This window comes from Plectrocnemia conspersa, unplaced genomic scaffold (genome assembly GCF_051122295.1).
Source record: "Plectrocnemia conspersa isolate PC_06_02 unplaced genomic scaffold, ASM5112229v1 ptg000013l, whole genome shotgun sequence".
Taxonomy (NCBI): Eukaryota; Metazoa; Arthropoda; class Insecta; order Trichoptera; family Polycentropodidae; genus Plectrocnemia; species Plectrocnemia conspersa.
This window is the reverse complement of record NW_028277177.1, coordinates 31,192,736-31,213,221: the sequence shown is the minus strand read 5'-3', so window position 1 is coordinate 31,213,221 and position 20,486 is coordinate 31,192,736. Positions and strand designations below refer to the sequence as shown.

Here is a 20,486-nt window from a genome sequence, read left to right as displayed (position 1 = left end):
ACTTTGGCCCGGCGTTTAAACCACGTGACAATCAGCACAGTTTGCTAATTTAACGATCGAAAAGTGGACGGATAATGAGGATGTCGGCCAATGTTGATACCAACTGCTGGTCCCGCGTGCCTCCGTGTAATCTTGTAGTTCTCCGCGATCACCGTTATATGGTTTTGCGGACTGGACTGAGAGTACGTGATCGGAGAGAAGTGGCAACAGTAGCACCAGAGCGCGACTTTGGGAACTCTTGGGGTTTGTTTTGGTTCAGACGTGACTCATGCGTTTCGGAGGTCACTCACCGTCGCTTTGGCTCAGAAGATCGAATGGAACTTAGCCGGTGTAGTCATTAGCATTGTAATCTTCAAAGAATGGGTTGACAAATGAGAAGATGGAATAGAGGTACCTAATTTAGCCGGCACAATGCTTATTATTATTTAAAACATTAATTAGGTTCTAAAGTAAATGTCAGAAATAGAAAAGGATTCTAAGTTAATGAGAATCCAATCGGTAAGAAAATTCGTGGGAAAAGTTATATTGGATTTCAAATGGAATCCAACTAGCGAGAAACTTAAATATACACAAAACTAAGACTTTTGGATTTTGATTATTGGCAGAATTTGGATTAGACCAAAATTTGATTCTTTAAATCTCAAGTCAAATTTTTAGAAGAAGCAACATTTTTTCTGTAACATCGGAACCATTTATAGCTCTTGGCTGTCTTTTAAATCCAGCTCATATGTATTATCAAGACCGAAATTATTTTAAATCATGGTTAAAAAATATATATAGTTATATATTACATTAAAAAAAAAACAATTAAATACATGATAATAAATAGATCAAATTAATAATAATAGTGATATTTATATTATTATAGCAAAATGAATAAAATGTATTTTATTTCAAACAAATGTGAATGTTTAACATTTTCTTTGCTGTGGTGTACACCAAGTGTATAAGTCATTTTATTAAGTGAATATCTATAAATATGACAAATATTTTTTCATATTTTATGTATTATTCCGCAATATACTTACAAATTAATTTAGATAATTACAATACATACATACTTATCGAGAATAACAAAATGTACGAATATTGAAAAAAAACCTGTGTAATTGTCAAAATTCCAGAAAATGCGGATAGTTGCGAGTTAATATTGGACAGCTGTGGATTTTCTCAATGACTAGTATTAATTTTTGTATCTCTTTTAAATCAACAATAATGTCTATCTAATAATTTATTAACCCTTAGAGTAGTAAGTTAATTTATACACATTTGATAATTCGTTAGTTTACACCTGGAAGTGAGTACACTTTACATATTTTTCTATAATTATTTCGGTTGCTATTTATTGACTATTATTTTATATTGCATTTATAGTAAATCAATGAAAAAAATCAGTGATTCTTAACGCTTTATTGCTTTAATATATTTTACTACTTTTTTGTATCAGTATATTTAAAAAAAATATTTCAACACTTTTATATTATCAAATTGCGTTAATTTATTACATATTTATTATTCTAATTTCGTAAAAAAATTATATCAATACAGAGTCTATCGATATTTTTCATAAATTTAAAATACAATATTTTTTGTTATGTTAATTTATTTCGTACTCTTTAATTTATTGATATTATTATCTACAGAAATTCAATTTTTTTAATACATAACTATAATGTATTTTATTATTTATTTCTTCATTTATATACATATGTAAATATATATATCTGTGGTACCTCAAAACAGTGAAAGACCGACCACCGTACATGTACGGCGATATTCCTCAAAGGATTAAGGTTACATTTTTTATAGCTGGTATAATTAAAAAAACTTTGTACTAATTAGTTTGAAACACTTAATTCTCTATTATGTTAAAAAATAGTTTTATTACTTTTTATTGTTATTTTAATCATATATATTTCGATTCTTTATAACTCGATATTTGTATATAAGTTATGGTATTATTTTCCCTGAAAGGAACAGGGCGGGCATAAACAAAACTCTTTCATTCAATTAAATTTTATTGGAAATTTTGCCACGATTTTTAAATATCAAGTAGATATTACATTTTTTATGTGTCAGTTATTATTTTTATTCCGAATTTTATATGTGATTTACATACACATTAATGATATAAACACTTTTTTAATGACTTTGTTAAGCATATAAAAAATTGCTATGTTATTCGACAGCAAAAAAACATGTAATTTGAGATCATCATATCACTGTACGCGACCCTGCGATGAGATAAAAATTTGACATACAAATATCGATCGTCAACAAAAAAAGTACCAAAACGCGACGACCTTCATTCCACGCAATGAGATACAATGACTCACCGTCTGTTGTGGTAAAAAAAATCCATCCAAGCACCCACGAGCTATTATGGCAAAAGAGGTGACAAATCGATGCGGCGGATAAAACAACAACTTAAACGTTTGTTCGATAGGATGCATTAAGAACAGACGCTACAAAACACACCATAACTATTAGTCAATTAACAAAACCGCATTAGGGTAGATTGAAAGAGCGTCTGGAGAACGTCAGCCGAGTGCATCTATTCGACGAATCTAAAAACCGTAATGTGATTTAAAACCGAGGCGTAGATTTTTCTCAATCAAAAGTAGAGAGGGGTCAAGATGAGAATTATGAGGTCAATCGGTACGGATTGGGTGTTCGAATGTGTTTTTTGACGCCTACCGCCACAAAACAATGCACCTACATACACAAATTTTGATTGAAATGAAAAAAAAAAACAATTAAATAGAAGGTTCTTCTTGCTTCTAAAGATAGAGGCGAGTCATGGATCTTGCATCGGCTCGGATGTGTCGTGAACGAAATGAAGTTTCGAAGCGGAGTAAATATAAATTTGCGGATTCAAATATACACCGGCCAGACTCCAGTCTTAAAGTCAACAGGCATTGACGAGTTTGTGCTAAAATGCAACGAACGCATAAACTCTAAATATAGAGCTGGATGTTCAATTTTGGTCTGAGACCAAAAGCCACAGAAGTAATACTTTGTGTGGAACTATCACGACAGTAATTTTATAGAATACAGACTCAAAAGACATACTTATATGCACCAGAGGCAAATGTTTAATTTCCTATTGTCATGTTTACCAATTGAACCACTCTTTATTATTGATTGCTATTTAATCATAAAATCCCAATTCGGCACGCGATGAAAGCGTTTTGATCGTCTAGGAAAAAATGCGTTTCTTTGGTAAAATAGGACACCACCGTGGGCAATCTTTTAACAGCTAAAGTCACAAGATACACGCTAAAAATCAAAAAGGATTAAATTATCCGTCGCCTTGAGAAAACAAAACGCATGCATTCGGGATTGCCTTAAAAAAATCATATATATTAAGTCAAGTCAAACGAAATATTTTATCAGAAATCATTTCCATACTTCATGGTTTCTCCGCTTTTTGGTGTTTTATCATGACTTAAAAATATAATAGATATCTTTACCGATTATTCACACTAGGATGGTAATGGCGCGTTTTTATATTTTTATTTAAAGTATTGATCGAAGTATATTCAAACCAAATTTTGGTCAATAGGAGAGCGCAAAAACAATTGTTACTTCCCATGATTTATATGATTTTATTGCTTTTGACGTAGATTTTTGACTTCTGAGAAGTGATAATTGTTTATTGCGCTCTTCTACTGGTCAAAAAACGGTTTTGATGTACTTCTTAAGTCATAAAAAAAATACCGGTACACCACTAATTTAATTGGACAAATCATTTGATCCTTATAGTCTCACTTTAATATCTATATCGCTATAAACATAAAGCTCATCAGATTTTGTATTAAAGTTTTTGCTATACCACGATCGTTAACACACATTTATGATGCTGATTTGAAATCAGTTATATTTATAACAGTTGTTGTCGATTAACGAGTATTTATGGTAAACATAATTAATCATTTTTAATTAACTAAAACAAATGTATGTTAATAGTTAAAATAATTTATTTTACAGTTAATTTAATTACTGTAATATATTTGAAACATCAAATACACTTTTATTGATATTTAAAATTAATTATAGAAATTAAATAAGCAATAATCACTGGCTATATTACTTTTCCCTTTGCTTAAATAATTAGACGTCATAAAATAATGTGATGATATTTTAATTTTATACGAGAAAGCAGCTGATTTTATTTAAATCTAAAAACACTTAACGGTCTGTTCACGCGTTTTCGCGTTATTTTTTTTATATATTTTTATTTTCGATTTAAATTTTTATCTAGATATATACAAGCAAGATATACGTTTTTAATTATTTTGGTAGCGTGACAGAAATGTCACATTTTGTCAAAAAATTCTGGAATGTTAGAAGATTCACTTATCATAGTCTCGTGTTGTATTATGTGTTTATTATATGTGTATTTAACACAAAATTAAAAGGGAATTTTTCATCCTGGGTATTTTGATTTGTATGGTACATATTTTGATCAATAATTTACCTACAAATATTCTTAAACAACAACTTTAGCTTTCATAGAGGTATTTTTTTATCATATTTAGTGTGGCAGACAATATATCTTTTACTTTCGTTTCCTTGATCTAATAGGAAATCATCGAGCCATATTTATGTGTTTACCCTTATACTTTTATAGATGCATGTAATATATCAAGACTCTTGAAGAAAACTAAACAGACAACGTCCTCCATGCCTTCGAATCGAAACTATTTTGGATCAGTGTACCAAGCATTGTCCGCCGATCTATGATGGGTCCATTCTTAGCTCCCGGAGACGGCAGGCGGGCGACTGGAGCGCCAGTTATTCCATCGCCGATATAGAACTAGTCTGGAATTCTTGGAATAGTTTGAGGAAACACACGGTAGTGACGCGTTTCCTCACCCGAACGTTTCTATTTCCGGATAGGACGCCGCTTAATGGCACAATGGGCGTTACCCCTCGATAATGTACAAATTAATTAGCTCGCCTACGTTAAAGGCTAAAAAGCGGTATGTTTTTTTTGTTCTTCTTCGAAGCTAAACGGTATTTTTAGAGCCACGCTATTAATTTCGAGGGACGTCGAAGTGTTCGCGAAGGGTGGAACGCGACGCGCATTTCAATCACGCAATAGTACATCAGATTGATCCAATGTAGAAAATGACGACGGAAAATGTGCAAATTGAATCGCTAATTGATTGAGGCCATTGAAAAATTGTTACATAGGTGTCTAGAACGATAAAATTAGAGCAATTACGACCTGACGCGGTACGAGAATCTCGCGAAAATGTCACTATTAAAAGCATTAACCGCCTACAAAACAACGAAAAATCTCAGTGTCTTAATGACAAGCTTAACATTTAGAGGCGAACCGGAAAAAAACAGTCACAGTGGCATTAACAGCCTGAAAAATGCGTTTTGGGCGTGCACAAATGAAATAAACCATGCATCTCTGCCCTACTCTTTCAATCTACTTTTCAATCGTTCGTTGAGTTTAGACAAGATTTAAAGTCTATATCTCGTATAAACATATTCTTTTTAAGCACTAGAAAAAGTGTGGCATCAAGAATGGATTACACTTTTGGTATATTTCATTTCTTTAACCGTCACTATGATTGCACGAATTTATAATATCACAACTAAAATAAATTTACTACAAATATGTACAATTTCTTATCAGAATAAATATGTTTTTAACTCATTATTTGTTTGTACTGTTTTTTTTTTAATATGTAATTTGTTTATTATACATACAAATCTGACCGTCATGACTTGACAGGTTTCCTCAATGCTTCACGATGGCCATTATACAAAAACAAATTAATATATCATATAGGTGTACGTATACATCAACTAAAATATACATACGTTCATATACCTGATGCGTATACATATGTTACTTATTACGGGAATGGGCAAAAATTTGCTCAATTCATGAAAAGTGCCAGCCCGTTGCTTCATTCATGAATTAAGCAAATTATCTGCCGAATACGTGAATTGGACAGGAATTATTTTAAAAGTAGATAGTAGCGCTTCGGTGGATTTTCATAACTAGATCAAATGTCATTTAATTATATAAAAATAAATCAATCATTAACTACAATAATGTTCATCATCATTTAGAATACCTAAAAAGTCTACAGCTATAAATATGATAACGTACAAGTTTTAACAGGTATTTTGTACAGGTTAGGTGCGAGCGAGCAGCTGCCTATGATTCATTTCAGGGTTATTCATGGGGCGTTCACTGTTTTAACCAACGCGTTGGATGAAACACATTAAATTACAACATATCTGCTTATCTCCCGGGGTCGGTTGCACGACCATAAGTACATAAATCACTATTATAACAGCAATACTTATTAAACACTTTATAGGAGCAAAAAAATTGAACCATTCTATAAACGTGACGTTTCGCGACTATCAAAAATGACATTTGGCTTAGTTCCAATAAACACTCTCATTGGTTTAATACATGCATTTTGCAAATAATATGTCTAATTCATGAATGAAGCAACGGGCTTACACTTTTCATGAATTAGGCAATTTTTTATCCATTTCACGCAATAAGCGATTTAGTCGATTCGGTGTAATACATACACACACTTTTTAACAGACACGTTATTTAAGATTTAAACGAAATTGTATCATAAAATATGATTAAGGTGCACATCTAAAATATATGAGATTCATTAAAAATAAATATTTTTAGCTCCTCATAGATATCGCTGAAAACTTTTAAAAAAAGCAAGATTGCTGATAAGTTGGATGGCTCGTTAAAGAGAAGCGTTCTCAAGCACTAAATTCCTGGCCCTACGTTGAAGAATAAGGGATGCGATCGTGACTCTCTAGATTCACTTTAAGATTCGCAGTTGAAAGTCGCCTAACATTGACGACTTAATAGCAAAAATGTACTAGAATATAAAACCAAGTCATCGACGGAAGTATTTCTGCTTAAGCTTTAGCTGTAAGAGAATTTAGAAAATGTAACAGCATGCCACTTAGAGATGCTGAAAGATAGTCTTAAAATATGTCTCGTCAAGTACAATACAATAAATATCATTAACCCTTTAGACTCCTTGTTTTTTACTAGCAGCTCCTATGCCCATTATATCTAAACATCTTTTCTCGAGTTATTTAAAACTTTATTTTAAAATTAATAATATTATAAATAAAATAAATAGGAAAACTAAACACATAAAATGTGTTTTAAATAATTTATTTATTACATAAATATCTCTATACAAAAATTACAACTTTAGATTAATATTATATTAATACATTTCTTGAATTAATATCAATTAAAATTCAGTCAATTATAGAAATTAAATTTCAATAAATAATATTTAAATTCTAGTAATAAATAAATATATTTTCATATAAATTATTAATTTATTTCATATAATATAGAAATATTTAATGTTCATCAAATTATTTGATTAAATATATTCATTCAAAAACTTTGGACCACAAGGGTTTAACTAAATAAATACTATATAAATCCGCTGTAAATATCAACTATAAACACTACTAATATAATCTACTTTTAGATGACTAATATAAAAAATATAATAGCCTCAATTATAGATAGATACATTGAAGAGTTTGCAATAAGCGGAGCTTCTATCTCAAGCATTTTTTTTACAAATAATACGTAATGATTCAGCAAAACTTCCCGAGAGGTTTTAGATTAAATTTTATTGTTTTAGAGATACAAATCTATGTTTTAATACGTTGCTAAGTAGAACGAGCTACATTTTCTACGATACTCTTTATGGCGCTATCTCATAATGAGCCACAAGCTTCTCTCCTCGCGTAGTTCAGAGGGGTCATAATAAATCTTCTAGTTCTATCTGTAAACTATTTTCAGAAAGACGCACGATATCTAAAAATGAATTAATCGACGAACGAAATTATTGATACCCTTTATTCTTCGATTTCAAATACACTGAATATATTCACCCGTTTTTAACTATTCGTTATTCGTTCAAAATTTATTGCACTAATGCAATATTTACAACCCAATTGTTGATAAAAATGTATCTCCTTATTATTATATAACAGACATTGCCATAACAACTAATCGCCGACAAGTAAAATAGCAAAAAAAAACAAATTTTAATTGCAGAAATTCCAGAAATTACTCATATTTCCAAGTTAATATTGTGCAGCTGTGGATTTTCTAAATACCTGGAGAATAATTGGAATAATTGAGTATCTGGATATACATTTCCTTTCATTGTTTTGCTTAAATGATATAAAATGACGTAATTTAAACCACTGACATTTTTTTTATGGACAATCATCAAAATAATAGTATGTGACAATTTACCGACTACGTAATGGCTCGTGTTTTTTCCTCAACTTCTTCATACAAATTAATAAAACGACGCAGATTTCCGGCGCTAACAAAATCACCGTCCATAAAAATGACACTTGGTCGCAAAAATAGTTTTATGTATTTCGCACACGCTCTAAAGACTCCGCAGACACAAAAACTTCCACACAATAATTGAATTCGACTTCCGAGTATTCAGCGTCTGATTTTTTCACTCTTTTAGCGGCGCTCTAAAATCCTTGAAAGGCCGAAATACTATTATTGTCTTATGTCAGATTGCGTCACGTGTTCGCATGGAAGCCATGTAGACCGCAGCGTAACGAGCGGATAATTGAATCATTCCACCTAATAAGCTCTCATTATCTGCAGCTATACTTCGATGAGATCATATTTGTCTTTATTATTCAACAACTCTTCTCGAGCACTCTCCGGACAGCAAAAAACGATTTGTTGTCCACTGCGTCACACCAGAGTCAAGGTTAATATTTTGGAGTTTTGGACTACGAAGCAGACAGACAGGGCGTGACTCAAGGCAGCAAAAAAACATAAAGGAAAACACTGAAGTGAAATCTACTATATACCGAGCATACCAAAGATCATGAACCTGAAGCATTGTCAAAGAGAAACTATTGACTGACACCAGTCCAAGATACCAAGACCTTATTAAACAGCTACCGGAAATTGCTTTACTGACTACTCTAATCGACGCGAGAGATTTACAGGCGATGGGGGAAATTTTAAAATAGAATTACCCTTCTACAGTCTACTCTTTTTTTTTTTGAACCGACCACTAATAGAGTCGGGATTCCACTCTACCAGATATAATGACCCACGGGTGTAATACATGCCAAAGGGTGATGATGTGCGCTGCGGCTAACCAAATTCCGTCCGATTGAAACGCATCGCCAGGTATACAAAAACCAACGGGTAAAGTATACGGAAATAGACTTAACACACGCCTGTCTAGAGACGCATCAAATAACAATACGAGTGTATTGCCACATAGATAAGAATACAAGATCATTTAGATGTTTAAATTAACATAATTCATAATCTTTTCTCCCAGATATACCATGGCATTTAAGAAAATTAACACTTTACAGGCCGCGCGAATACACGGTTAAACTTCAGATGACAGAAACATGTTTTAAAAATTATTAAAAACCACTTAAACGCCAGTGACTTACCGGTGAGTCTCTTGTTGAATAAACAAATTATTTTTTAAAACAATTCATTAATTATTTACAAATGTACTAGCATGATTTATCAGTAAACCAAGTGTTTTATATTTATTTTCAGAAAGAGATAGTGACGCGTAAAGAGAAATAACTTATTAATTAGTCGCTGGCGTTTCAAAGGTTAAAAAATATTAAGGATACCTGCGCTCTAATAAAAAATAAGTAACGCCATAGACTGCCAATTCTTGACGAAAACGTGGCACAGAGGTTGTATCATAACTATTGGCAGAAACATGGTACACATGTATAGTGTTAATCTTACGTTGTAACATAACAGGCGTAAGCCCAATGCACTATAACGGGGTAAATCAATCAGATAGTATTAAAACAGTAGCCAAGGAATCGGTGATCTAATTAAATTATACTATGATGCATACTCGTTTAAAGACAAGTTTTAATATATAGGTTACAATTATGATTTTAGAAACACTAAAAAAAATCGTCGTAGAAATGCAAATTGTTGTACAGTCTAATTAAAACACAATTGGGACTGTTGACAAAGAGCCAAGGTGTCACGCTTTTTAAAACATTGACCCACTCTGAAAGAACTGTCACTTCCTGCAATGCAAAGATATGCTGAACATCAACATACTGAAATTAAACCCAACTTCTCATTTCCACTAAGAAGCTATGATAGTAACAAAGAGTATAGTTTATATTTGTACATCATACTCTTCAGCTCGGATCATCTTCCCACGCCACGTCTTCCTTGCACTTCCATGTTCCACCTTCTTCTATTATAGATGAATTTGGCGATTTAAATGTTCGGCTCGCATTTAAAGATAAAAAAGTGGGACATGATCATCATACACAAACGAGACAAAAATTATTTATAAGATGACGACACTCGACCTCCAATTTTGAATCTTATTAAGTACGGCAATAAGTTGAGCTATTATATACTTTCCAAAACTGCGGGCGGTCTCTAGAATTGCGCGATTATCAAAATTATAGAGTCAAAAATGATTGATAATCGGACTGGTGAGTGTTAGGAGCACATTGCGTATGCACTCTAGCGCCTTATTACGAAAGACTTTCGTCAAGATTTTCGCGCGTGCACGGAATGGGTATGAGCACGCACGGAAGGTCTTCGAACTCTATGGCTCAAGTTGGCCAAAATGAATCATAAAACCATAGCTGGATTATGTAAGTTGATAAGACAAGAAGAGAAGAAGCAATCATAGATTGATCAGTTATAAGTAAAGAATAATTAGCGACTCACATTTTTTTCATATTTCATGTAAATGTAAATAAGTTCGTATAAAAAGTTTTTTATTCCTCGTTTTTGGTAAACGCGAGTTGGTCACAAGCACAACTGTGGAATTAAGATGAAAATAAAATGTGATGATATATGTATGTATAATTCTAGATACTGTCGACCCTTAGCGACCCCTTTTTACATAGGATTGAGCAGCTTATATTACAAAAACGCCGCAAAAACACAAGAGCATACATAAAACAGATATGTGCGTGCATATCATGTTCCTTTTAAATAAACAAAATTTCGTTTTATATACAAAATGTATTACATTACTCAAAAAAAGTAAAAAAAATATGCAACATCTACAAATAATTTCTGATCAGTGGCATTTTAAATTTGAAAAATACATCAGTCGCATATCGTTATTTAAGTGATTAGGTTGTAATTTTTGAATACCTTACATTTTATAATGAAAAGTTCTTCGATTAATACAACGAATAAATAAAAGTAAACGAAAGATTATTGAATAAGCAAGGGTGAAAGAAAGTTCTCACATCACGTAGGTGAGATTAGTCCCGCAAAAATTGATTGCAGGTATTAAGGTAATAATTATATTTAAACAGTGAAAATCTATTATCATGAAATATGAAACCATAATGTTGAAAATTAACAATTGGAGTTTATTAAACCTCTTCATTAATTAAATTTACCGTCCTAACTAAACGGAATGGTATCCTAAATAATCGAAGTAAATTACTATTAGTTCCCTTATTTGGTTTCTGTTCCTTTGGATTTGGCCCAAATAACCGACTGTCCCGATAAAGCGGAATGGACCGTATAAGTGTATATATTATATACATAGATATTTTAGTAGCGTGAAAAAATGTCACATTTTGTCAAAACATACATTCAAAATTGCAATGATGTGTTAATGTATGTATGCAAAACGTGGACACTTCTAGTGGCAAGCATGAACTGGATCGAGTTTTTTGAGATGCTCAAGATTTCCTAGAAGAAATGCGAGAAAAGTGGAATAGTTTAGTCACATAATCCATAACCTCAAGTATCGCTTTTTAGAAGTAATAAATTAAGTGAAATTATAATGCGAAGTGGTTAAGAAAAAAGAGGTTGTCTTGTTTCTGGATCTTGAAGAGTTGCAAGAAGAAGAAATTTTGGAGATCTATAGATGGAAGGGCGTTTGTAAATACATGCAGTAAGGACCCTACGTGGCGGTCGTTTCGATAATCGATTATCTGAATCATCACAGAGCACGTGAACAATAGCTAGTTTACCCATTGAATTTATTGCACAAATGCGCTTAGCTCTCGACGCCCTCGCAGTCAAAAGCTGCTAAACACTCGGTGGATTCGCAGCAGACATTCTCGAATACATCATCAGCTCGTATGCGTACGATTGCGTCATTTGCACAATAAGCTCACGGTTACGCCGAACATTGTGCCGCTAAACGATAGCCAGAAGGTCACAAGCGATCGAGAGGATGACCCACAATCGCGAATCTTCAATCCGTCAGACGCTCAAAACTGTCAAACAAACTATTTTGGGAAGACGCGGAAGTGATATCGCTTTTAAAACTCTCGACGGCGCATAAAACGCAGGAAGGAAGGCGATCATAAATAGTTTAGTACTCTTTCTACCACTCCATTCCAATGTGTAGGATATTTTTAACATATTTAACATGCTTGACTATCAACATAATCAAATTATTGGGTTACATTTGCTATAAGGAGTAGCCAAAATATTGAAAATCCTATATTATCAACAAAAAACTTATTATGCTTGCATGAGTAAAGCAAAAGTGAAATATCAAACTAACATTTGAAGCGAAGGGAATCAGTAAAACGTATTTTCATGAAAATGTTAATCACGTTTAAACACCAGTGAAAACTACTACCTTTTAAATGTCAAAAACCAGCTAGATGTTAGATCAAGAGCAATGAAATAATATGGTAAATTGAGCACCTTATATATATATATATTGATTTAGGGCTTTTGATGGCTAATGGTTAAAATGTTGATCTATAAGTTTTATTTTAAATTAAATGTTGTCAATTTAATAATTTTTTTTTATTTATTTATTCAAAGTGGCTAAAGAAATTATTTATTTTTAACAATGAATAATAATAGTACCCTTCTTGATCTTCTTCTGCTCTTCCTGTCTCTCCTTCGCGATTCTCTCGTTTTCCTTCTTCTCCAGCTTCTCCCTCTCGATTCGCTCCTTCTCCAGCCGCTTGGCTTCTTTCTTCATTTCCTTTTCGCTTTTTTTCGGCGTTTTCGTGTCGTCTATCTTTTCGGCGAGTATGAAACTCTCGGCGTCGGTCCTGGCGTCTATGACCGGAGAAGGTTCCGGCTTGGGCTTCATCTTTTACAAACTAAAGTAGCACTTGCACGTCCAATTACACACAATTGACCGATAGCACGAGTAGGTTATTAGTGTCAATGTTCAATCGAATCACGATTGCCGCACCGAGCCTTATCGCACGCCGATAATAAATCTACTCGTAAACTGAAAAACATACGTTTCGAAGCACAATTGTGCAAAATACAGGTCAGTTAATTTTTTATTTATTATTTCTAGCTTTTTTAGACTTCACAGTCTAGTTGGCGCTTCTGAAAATTACACGCTGCTTTTTATCTGATCTATGAAAAAATACGTATGCTACACATAATGGAACACGAATTCGCCGCTTTCACCGGATACGGACCAAATGGGAAAATTACTGCTGGGCCACAATGGACCCGACAATCGGATACCGACAATCACAGTATCAAAAAGCACGACTATGATGGGGCACTTTCGCCAGAAATTGGCAAGACACAGCTGAATACGCGCAAGTCATCAAATGTGGCAGATTGCACTAATCGAAACGATAATAGTGCGAAGATCTAAACGTCTCGTTTCTGGAAAGAGCGCTGTGCGAATTTATCGCGAATCTATTTCCAGATCGGGTCGCTCAATTCCATTTTTATAAGATTTCATCCGGAAGCAGTGTTTTTCGATTCGATTTTGAGATTCTCTCGGGCGGTGTCGGTGTACGTTTTTGTCCGGTCGGTGCGATCGGTCGGAAGAAAAAAACCTGGCCGGTGTTTTGTGCGCGTAAAAAACCGCGGTTCGAAAGAGTGCGTTTCGGTTAACGCTTCGGAGCCGACTGGCGGAATGGAAGGCGGCGAACTATCGAAAAAGTGGGAATGCCGATACCGAAATAACCCATTGCCGCCTGCATGCAGAGACTGTGAACCGAAAGAGTAGAAAACAAAATCAAGTAACACAACAAACCCCGAGAGGGTCGATACTTAAAAGTGAACTAAACGTCCGGATAGAAATCACAATTTAATAAAAAGTAAAATGCTTACGTGAGGCGTGAAGAGAAACTGGCACGAAAGTAAACACGTCGCTATAATAAATGCTCAATACCATTGAAGCGAGACAATGTAAGCAAATCATAATGCAACGTAATGTGTTACATTATAAGCATATGATTCGACCTCTTTATATTTAGCTATGATAAAGCGTTAACTATTACAGGAGCTTTGGGTATTATTACATTATAAACTCGATGCTTAATATAATTATGACGTTAAATTTTAGATCTGAGGTTAGTTACAGGGAAACCATAAAACCTTCACCAAACATTAATACAAGTTTATTAACAGTTCTAATGCCACGCGCCACATACGGGGCTCAGTCGCTAAGCGATCGTAATGCCGAGAGCCACATACGTGGCATTTAGACTTGATCTATGGAGAAATTACTACCATTAAAATGATTACCGCTTGAATAGCTGCATTAAAAATGCGCCTATGAAATATATGTAACGTAATTTTTAATAACAAATAATAATTGGTGTAATACTTGACTAAAACTATTTTCGTTTCTCAAAATCTAAAACAAAGTCAGTTTGGGGTGTCTTTCCAATGCGCGCTTTTGTAACACGATTCTTCTCGACCAAATTTTGAGCGTTAGATGATGGGTGACATGCAAAAAATGCCGAAAACTTTTTTAATATTGTTATATACTTTTTTAATATTGTTATATTTTATTTAAAAAAATGTATTTTTTACTTTGCGTGAAAATTTTTTTTTAAATATATTATAAAATCATCTATATTTGCAAAAAAAAATGTTTGGCATTCTAAGCATACACCGCCTAATTTCACTTGTCAATAAAAAGGTTAAATATTTAAAATAATTGAAAAAAAAATTGTGTTTTTATTTACTTGACATATATTTTATTTTTAATTCTAAAAATAGCTAGCATTGGGGTCGTGCGCTATGAAATATACCGTGGCACAAAAAAGGTTAATCTCGTGGCGATTAGAAGCACTTTGACAAAAGGAACAAGTCGGTGAAGTTTATAGCAGTTTGAATTATAGTCATTACACATTTATTATTATAAGATAAGTAACAGTCAAAAACATAAGTAAGTTCCCGCCCCGAAATATCGCATTGGCCAGAGTAAGAAAAAGCGAAACACTTTCATTCAGAATATACCACCACTAGGGTCGAATTAAGATCTATAATTGCCCCAAAAATATATCAAATACAAAATTTTAATTTATCTAAAAAAAATCGTCCATATATTCTTTAATCACATCTTTAAAACCAAGTTTCCGGCAAGTCCCCCTGAGGCTCTCACCTACCCCCCTCTCTAAATGAACTCAATAAATTCTGCAATGAATTTTGATTTAACAGTTTTTGTTGCACTAAATTGATTTTGCAGTTGAAGTTCAACTGCAAAATTATTGTTTTAAGTCTTCTTATTAAGCATTATTCAGTTTTTTGCAATACACAATATTTTGTATCGAAAATCGCCACTATTCCTTTATAACATGTATTTAAATTTTTATTTGTATAGCGTTTCTCTATTAAATTAAATTGATTATAGAATTGTAAAATCAATGCACTGTATTTTTCGATTGCATGTTACAACTCTCTGAATAGAAAAAAAATAATGCGCATTCTGACGTTGAGAGCCGAAAAAAAGAACAGACGCAAAATTTGTATGACGATGAAATAAGACATTCCTATTCATAAAATGCTTATAAATATTTACTTTCCAAATATGCCTCGTAATTTCAAGTAATTTTTAACAGGGGGTAAAATACGATATGTACGCCTTAAAATAATTTAATAAGAAAGGAAAAAGGGAACCAAGTTCTTCATAATTTAATATCTGAATATCTAAAAACGAGTGACAACGTTGAGTCTTTTTAAAATGAAGACATCTCAACTAAGATGGACGAAAGAGTTGGATAAGAATCGCAAAACAAAGTTTTTAGTCAAGAGCTATTTAAATGAAGTATATAGTAAACCATAAATAACAAAAATTATAATTTTGTAAAGAAAATACTACTAATTTTAGTGAGTTTAGTAGGAAAAAAATTGTTGTTTGATAGTATTGTATTTACATATATATCAAAACATAAGTTGAAAGACAATACATTTTCGAAATCTACTATAGCAAATGATATATTATTGTGTATTTTTTACATATAAATCTTATCTTTGCGGCAGCAAATTTGTTCTTATCCGCTTCGTGACAGGGATATCTAAACTAACAAAATCAATAACCAAGTGTGCAAACAGTCGAATTGGATTATAGTAGTTGTCATCGTTCGTTCACGCAAAACGCCAAATTGTAAATACGAAACGCAAGCCATTTTCGTAGACACGCTCTGCAAAAAATCGCCGAGGTCACCACTTGTAGAGCGCCTAGTCTCGAAATATAGTGTTCCATTACTACATACTATGTATTTTAGTTTCTTGGGACTTCCGACACTTGTTGCCGTCGTTTAAAATATATAAAAAAAAACTTTTGAACATCGCCAATCGCCAAATAGCGTTTGTGATAACGGCAATTAAAACTGCGATAAAACCAGCGGTTGCCAACCCCTGTCCGCGTTCACACAGTGACACAGAATCGCGGCATGACGTCACCTTATAAAAATGCCCCGTTTCGTATGGGCGTGTGTGGCCTGCGCGCGCAATTATTATTTGTCAAAATATAGTGGAGAAAAAACAGTGTTGTTCAGAACGCGATCATGACTCACGATCGAATCGAATCGCATTCGAATCGCAAAGAACATAAAAAGCAAATAGATTAGTGCAAAAAATAAATAAACACCAATCGGTCCCGCTCCGGATTGATAACGGAACAAGTGAGCTATAAATACTCTTATCGTATTTCATAAAAAAAAATACTATACAATGCTTGCGTAATATTACGGCAAAGGATTTTGATGGGCGGTTATTTTTAATTGCGTTCTAAGAAATTGGTGTCGAAAGGTGCATATTCGCGGCTGCAACGCGTCGACCTTTGCGGTGGACGTTTCTTCAAACAGGTGGTTCGATAAACAATAAAAAAAATGTATTACTCGGACTACTTCTAAAAGCTCTACCGAGTATAATTGGTTTCCGAAGAAACACACCTGTTTTAGCAGTTACCTAATAAGGAACTGACGAGCACGTGCTCTCGATAAGATCAAAGCGAAAACCGATGTGCATATATGTATGTACTGTTATCGCACGAAGCGTTGTCAAGCAAATACAGCAAGGTTATGGATAAGCTTATAATAATATTAATACATGTATTTTCATCCAAATCAACATTCAATAATATGAAGAGGATTAAAATATATGCACAAAAAAATTGTACATACTTAAGTACATACGTCTAATAAAAACACGAGCACACCCAAGTATCTCAAATAGATTCCGGATCTACAATCACGACAAACGAATCCACATCTTGCCTATATGCGAATTATTTATTTATTTGATTGGCAATATACAGGATAGATTTTAAGAGAAGTGGCAGATTATCCAGGCAACAGTCGCACCAACGTTGTGCTTGCAATGTGTTTAAAATGACCTTGTCAATTCATAATCCTGACAAATGTGAGTGAGGTTGTCAGGCGTGATTTTTCCGGACATGTCGGGAAAGTTTGATTCTGATTAGGTAAGTAATTTGTTTTCCTGTAATTTTTAGAGGAATTAGAAATGTTATTATATTTTTAAAAAGCTATATATTAAAATCAATAATTTAGCAATGCTTATCATTTATAGCGATAACAATTTGAAGACATCCGTGCGCTGTGAGTGTCGGAATAACAATTAAGTAGTTGAAACGTATGACAACTTTGATCGGCACAAGCGGACCAATGAAATAGCGTTTTAAAATACGAGATAAGCCTCAAAGTGACTCTGTTAAATGAAACGAAGCATAACCACTAACCTCGATAAAAAAATCTCTCAACCCTAAAAAAATATTGATTCAACAAACATAAAAAACTTTAAAAGGTCGGTAATTTAAAGTATCTGTATTAACCCATTCAACCCCCTAGTTAAATGATAATGAAAACACCTAACTTACATGGAAAAAAATACATCAATTTAAGTTTTTTTTAGTTTACCGCAATGCTTCATAGATAATATGTCTATATTACATTTCTTTAAATTATACCATAGTTGTACTTTAACATTTTAAAATGAGTTTTGTTACTAGAAGGTAAAAATAAAAAATAATTGACATAATACGGGTTAATCAGTGTTTCTTTTATTATGTTATAGTAGTACATTATGTAGATTGTGATCAAAGCACAATCATATTTGTATTACTGATTAGTAAATTGAAAACAAAGTGTTTTATTCTACTGCAATTGATTGTATGTACCTATTGTGCAAAATCATGACAATACCATCGGAAGAGCGCCGATTGCCACATTTACGTTTTTAATCAATGGATTTTAGTGGTGTTATTCTGGCCGAACAGACCACGAAGGGCGATAGCTAGCCAGGGCGTGTCCCGACCTTCAGGTCAAGGCTCATCAATCCATAAACCCGGTGTAATTCCATTTAACCCGTCCTCTCCCCGAGGGACCGAATCGAGAGTCGAGAACGATCATAAATCTGGGCCTCGCTCATTCATCAAAAATCAAGGTTAATTCGGATGCACGAGCGTGATGAGTCATCCGCCAACAAAAGCAGGTTTGCGGATGTGATGTTGCGCAAAAATTGGGGACCCCGATACGCCTCGAATCTAATTGAACTTCTTGAACCCACTCGCGTTCACAATAGACAGAGGTCTCGAAAGCAATCTGTGGTCGGCGAGTACGTACTACACATCCGAAGCGTAATTAAGTGAGGTGTCACCTCTGCGACGCATTCGACGGAGCTTAATTTGCCCCATTTAGGATGTTGTGCACCATAGGTGAAACTGATATGTGAGTGGGTTGTAATTTCGAAGCCGATGCATGGGTGGCGAAGTAAACTGCAAACAAATAGTTATCCCATCTGAATTATTATCGACTTCTTATCATAACTGAGGATCGTCATATACATATATACTATGTACGACGAATATCCTCCATTTAATGTATTATACAATAATCAAGCAGTTTTAACCACACATATCCTAGTACTTATAAAATTGTAGGGACCACCCGCAATCGTCGCGTGTCAATCGATTTGTACAATGTCTTGTCCCTTGCAATAACAGAATACGGCGTTTTAGCGGCTCAACTAAAAGAAATGTTAAAGAAGAGTTAAAACGAGATATATTTATCTATGTTTTCCATTTCTCGAGAAATGAGAAAGTGATATAAAGTTTAATGCTGAATTTAATATGTTATTATTATTTTAGCATATGTATCAATCGTTTTTTTATCCATTTTATTTAACCAATAACATTTAAAATACTTGGTAATTTGTTAGCACAAATGCGAATGTTATTATTTTTTGAAAACATTACATAACAATAAATAAAGTTGATCTAAAAATATGTGAATTACTGAATAAATTGCGGTTTTATAATTATGATTGTGATTAATTCTGAGAAGTGCAGATGTTTCGTGTTCATGTGGTTATGAGATCAGCATTTTTTTATGTTGTATGTTATTCTTTCTCTTTACATGACGAAATTTGACATGGTAAATTTTAATATTCATAGATGCGAGTAATAATATATATGATATGTTTACGTTACCATGTTTATTATTTTTACAAACATTGTCAGCAATCACATAATCATTAAAATGTATTCTAAAGTAACATTTGTAATTTGTGCTTATTTTTTATATAAAAAAATATCTAAAAAATCTTAGCAGTACACTTAATTTTATATTACAAATCTAACCATCACTTCATATAGCGATATTTCAGTATTCTAAAAAACACGAAAAAATTTAAATTGTGCGAATTCTGGGGTGGGGTTTGCCGTCTCGGATTCAAAATTCGTATACTTTAACAACACCAAAACTCTATCGTCAATTTCGCGGGGGCCTTGGAACCCCTTGTGTAAACGAAACAAGGGTAGAACAACTTGAATGTGTCGTTTTTATGAATCATTTTTAACGTTTGTATTCGTCGTAATAAATCAAGAAAATACACAAAGTATGACCCATTCATCTCGAGATTCTTTAGCCGCTATATATTATGTTATATAATATAAAGTAGTTCCAAAATTTATTAATTTGAAATAAGAAATTATGAAATTCACAATATATACCCAATACAATACTAATACTGACAAGCACGATAGAGTGGCTTTATTGACCTTAAAACCTGGGTTTAAATCCCACGTGGACCGTTGTTTTTCAATTTCTATTTATCAGTGAGATTGTAATTATTGATTATTATATAATTAGAATTTTGATCGATCATTACAGATTAGATTTACCAAGATTTTCTAATCTCACGGATTAAAATCGAGCTAGGTCGT

At 33.2% G+C, this 20,486-nt stretch overlaps 1 protein-coding gene across 23 annotated transcripts in view; it reads right to left on the bottom strand.

The window, feature by feature from the left end:
- Window positions 1-20,486, bottom strand: part of Unc-115a (actin binding LIM protein Uncoordinated 115a) — a 58,291-nt gene that overhangs the window by 23,949 nt on the left and 13,856 nt on the right. For 5 of the 23 annotated variants that reach the window (XR_015812000.1, XM_088202379.1, XM_088202375.1 and 2 more), the window contains exons 1-2: window positions 13,846-13,919; window positions 12,899-13,274 (exon numbers count right to left, since the gene is read on the bottom strand). The exons of 6 other annotated variants lie outside the window; for them this stretch is intronic. Coding sequence is in view for 11 of the 17 variants with exons in the window: in XM_088202379.1 (XP_088058505.1) it covers window positions 12,899-13,130 (232 nt within the window). In the remaining 6 variants the exon portion in view is untranslated. Of the gene's footprint in view, window positions 1-12,898; window positions 13,920-20,486 lie in introns of those variants that run through there. 12 more of the 23 variants (XR_015812002.1, XM_088202381.1, XM_088202378.1 and 9 more) reach the window with 4 other exon arrangements.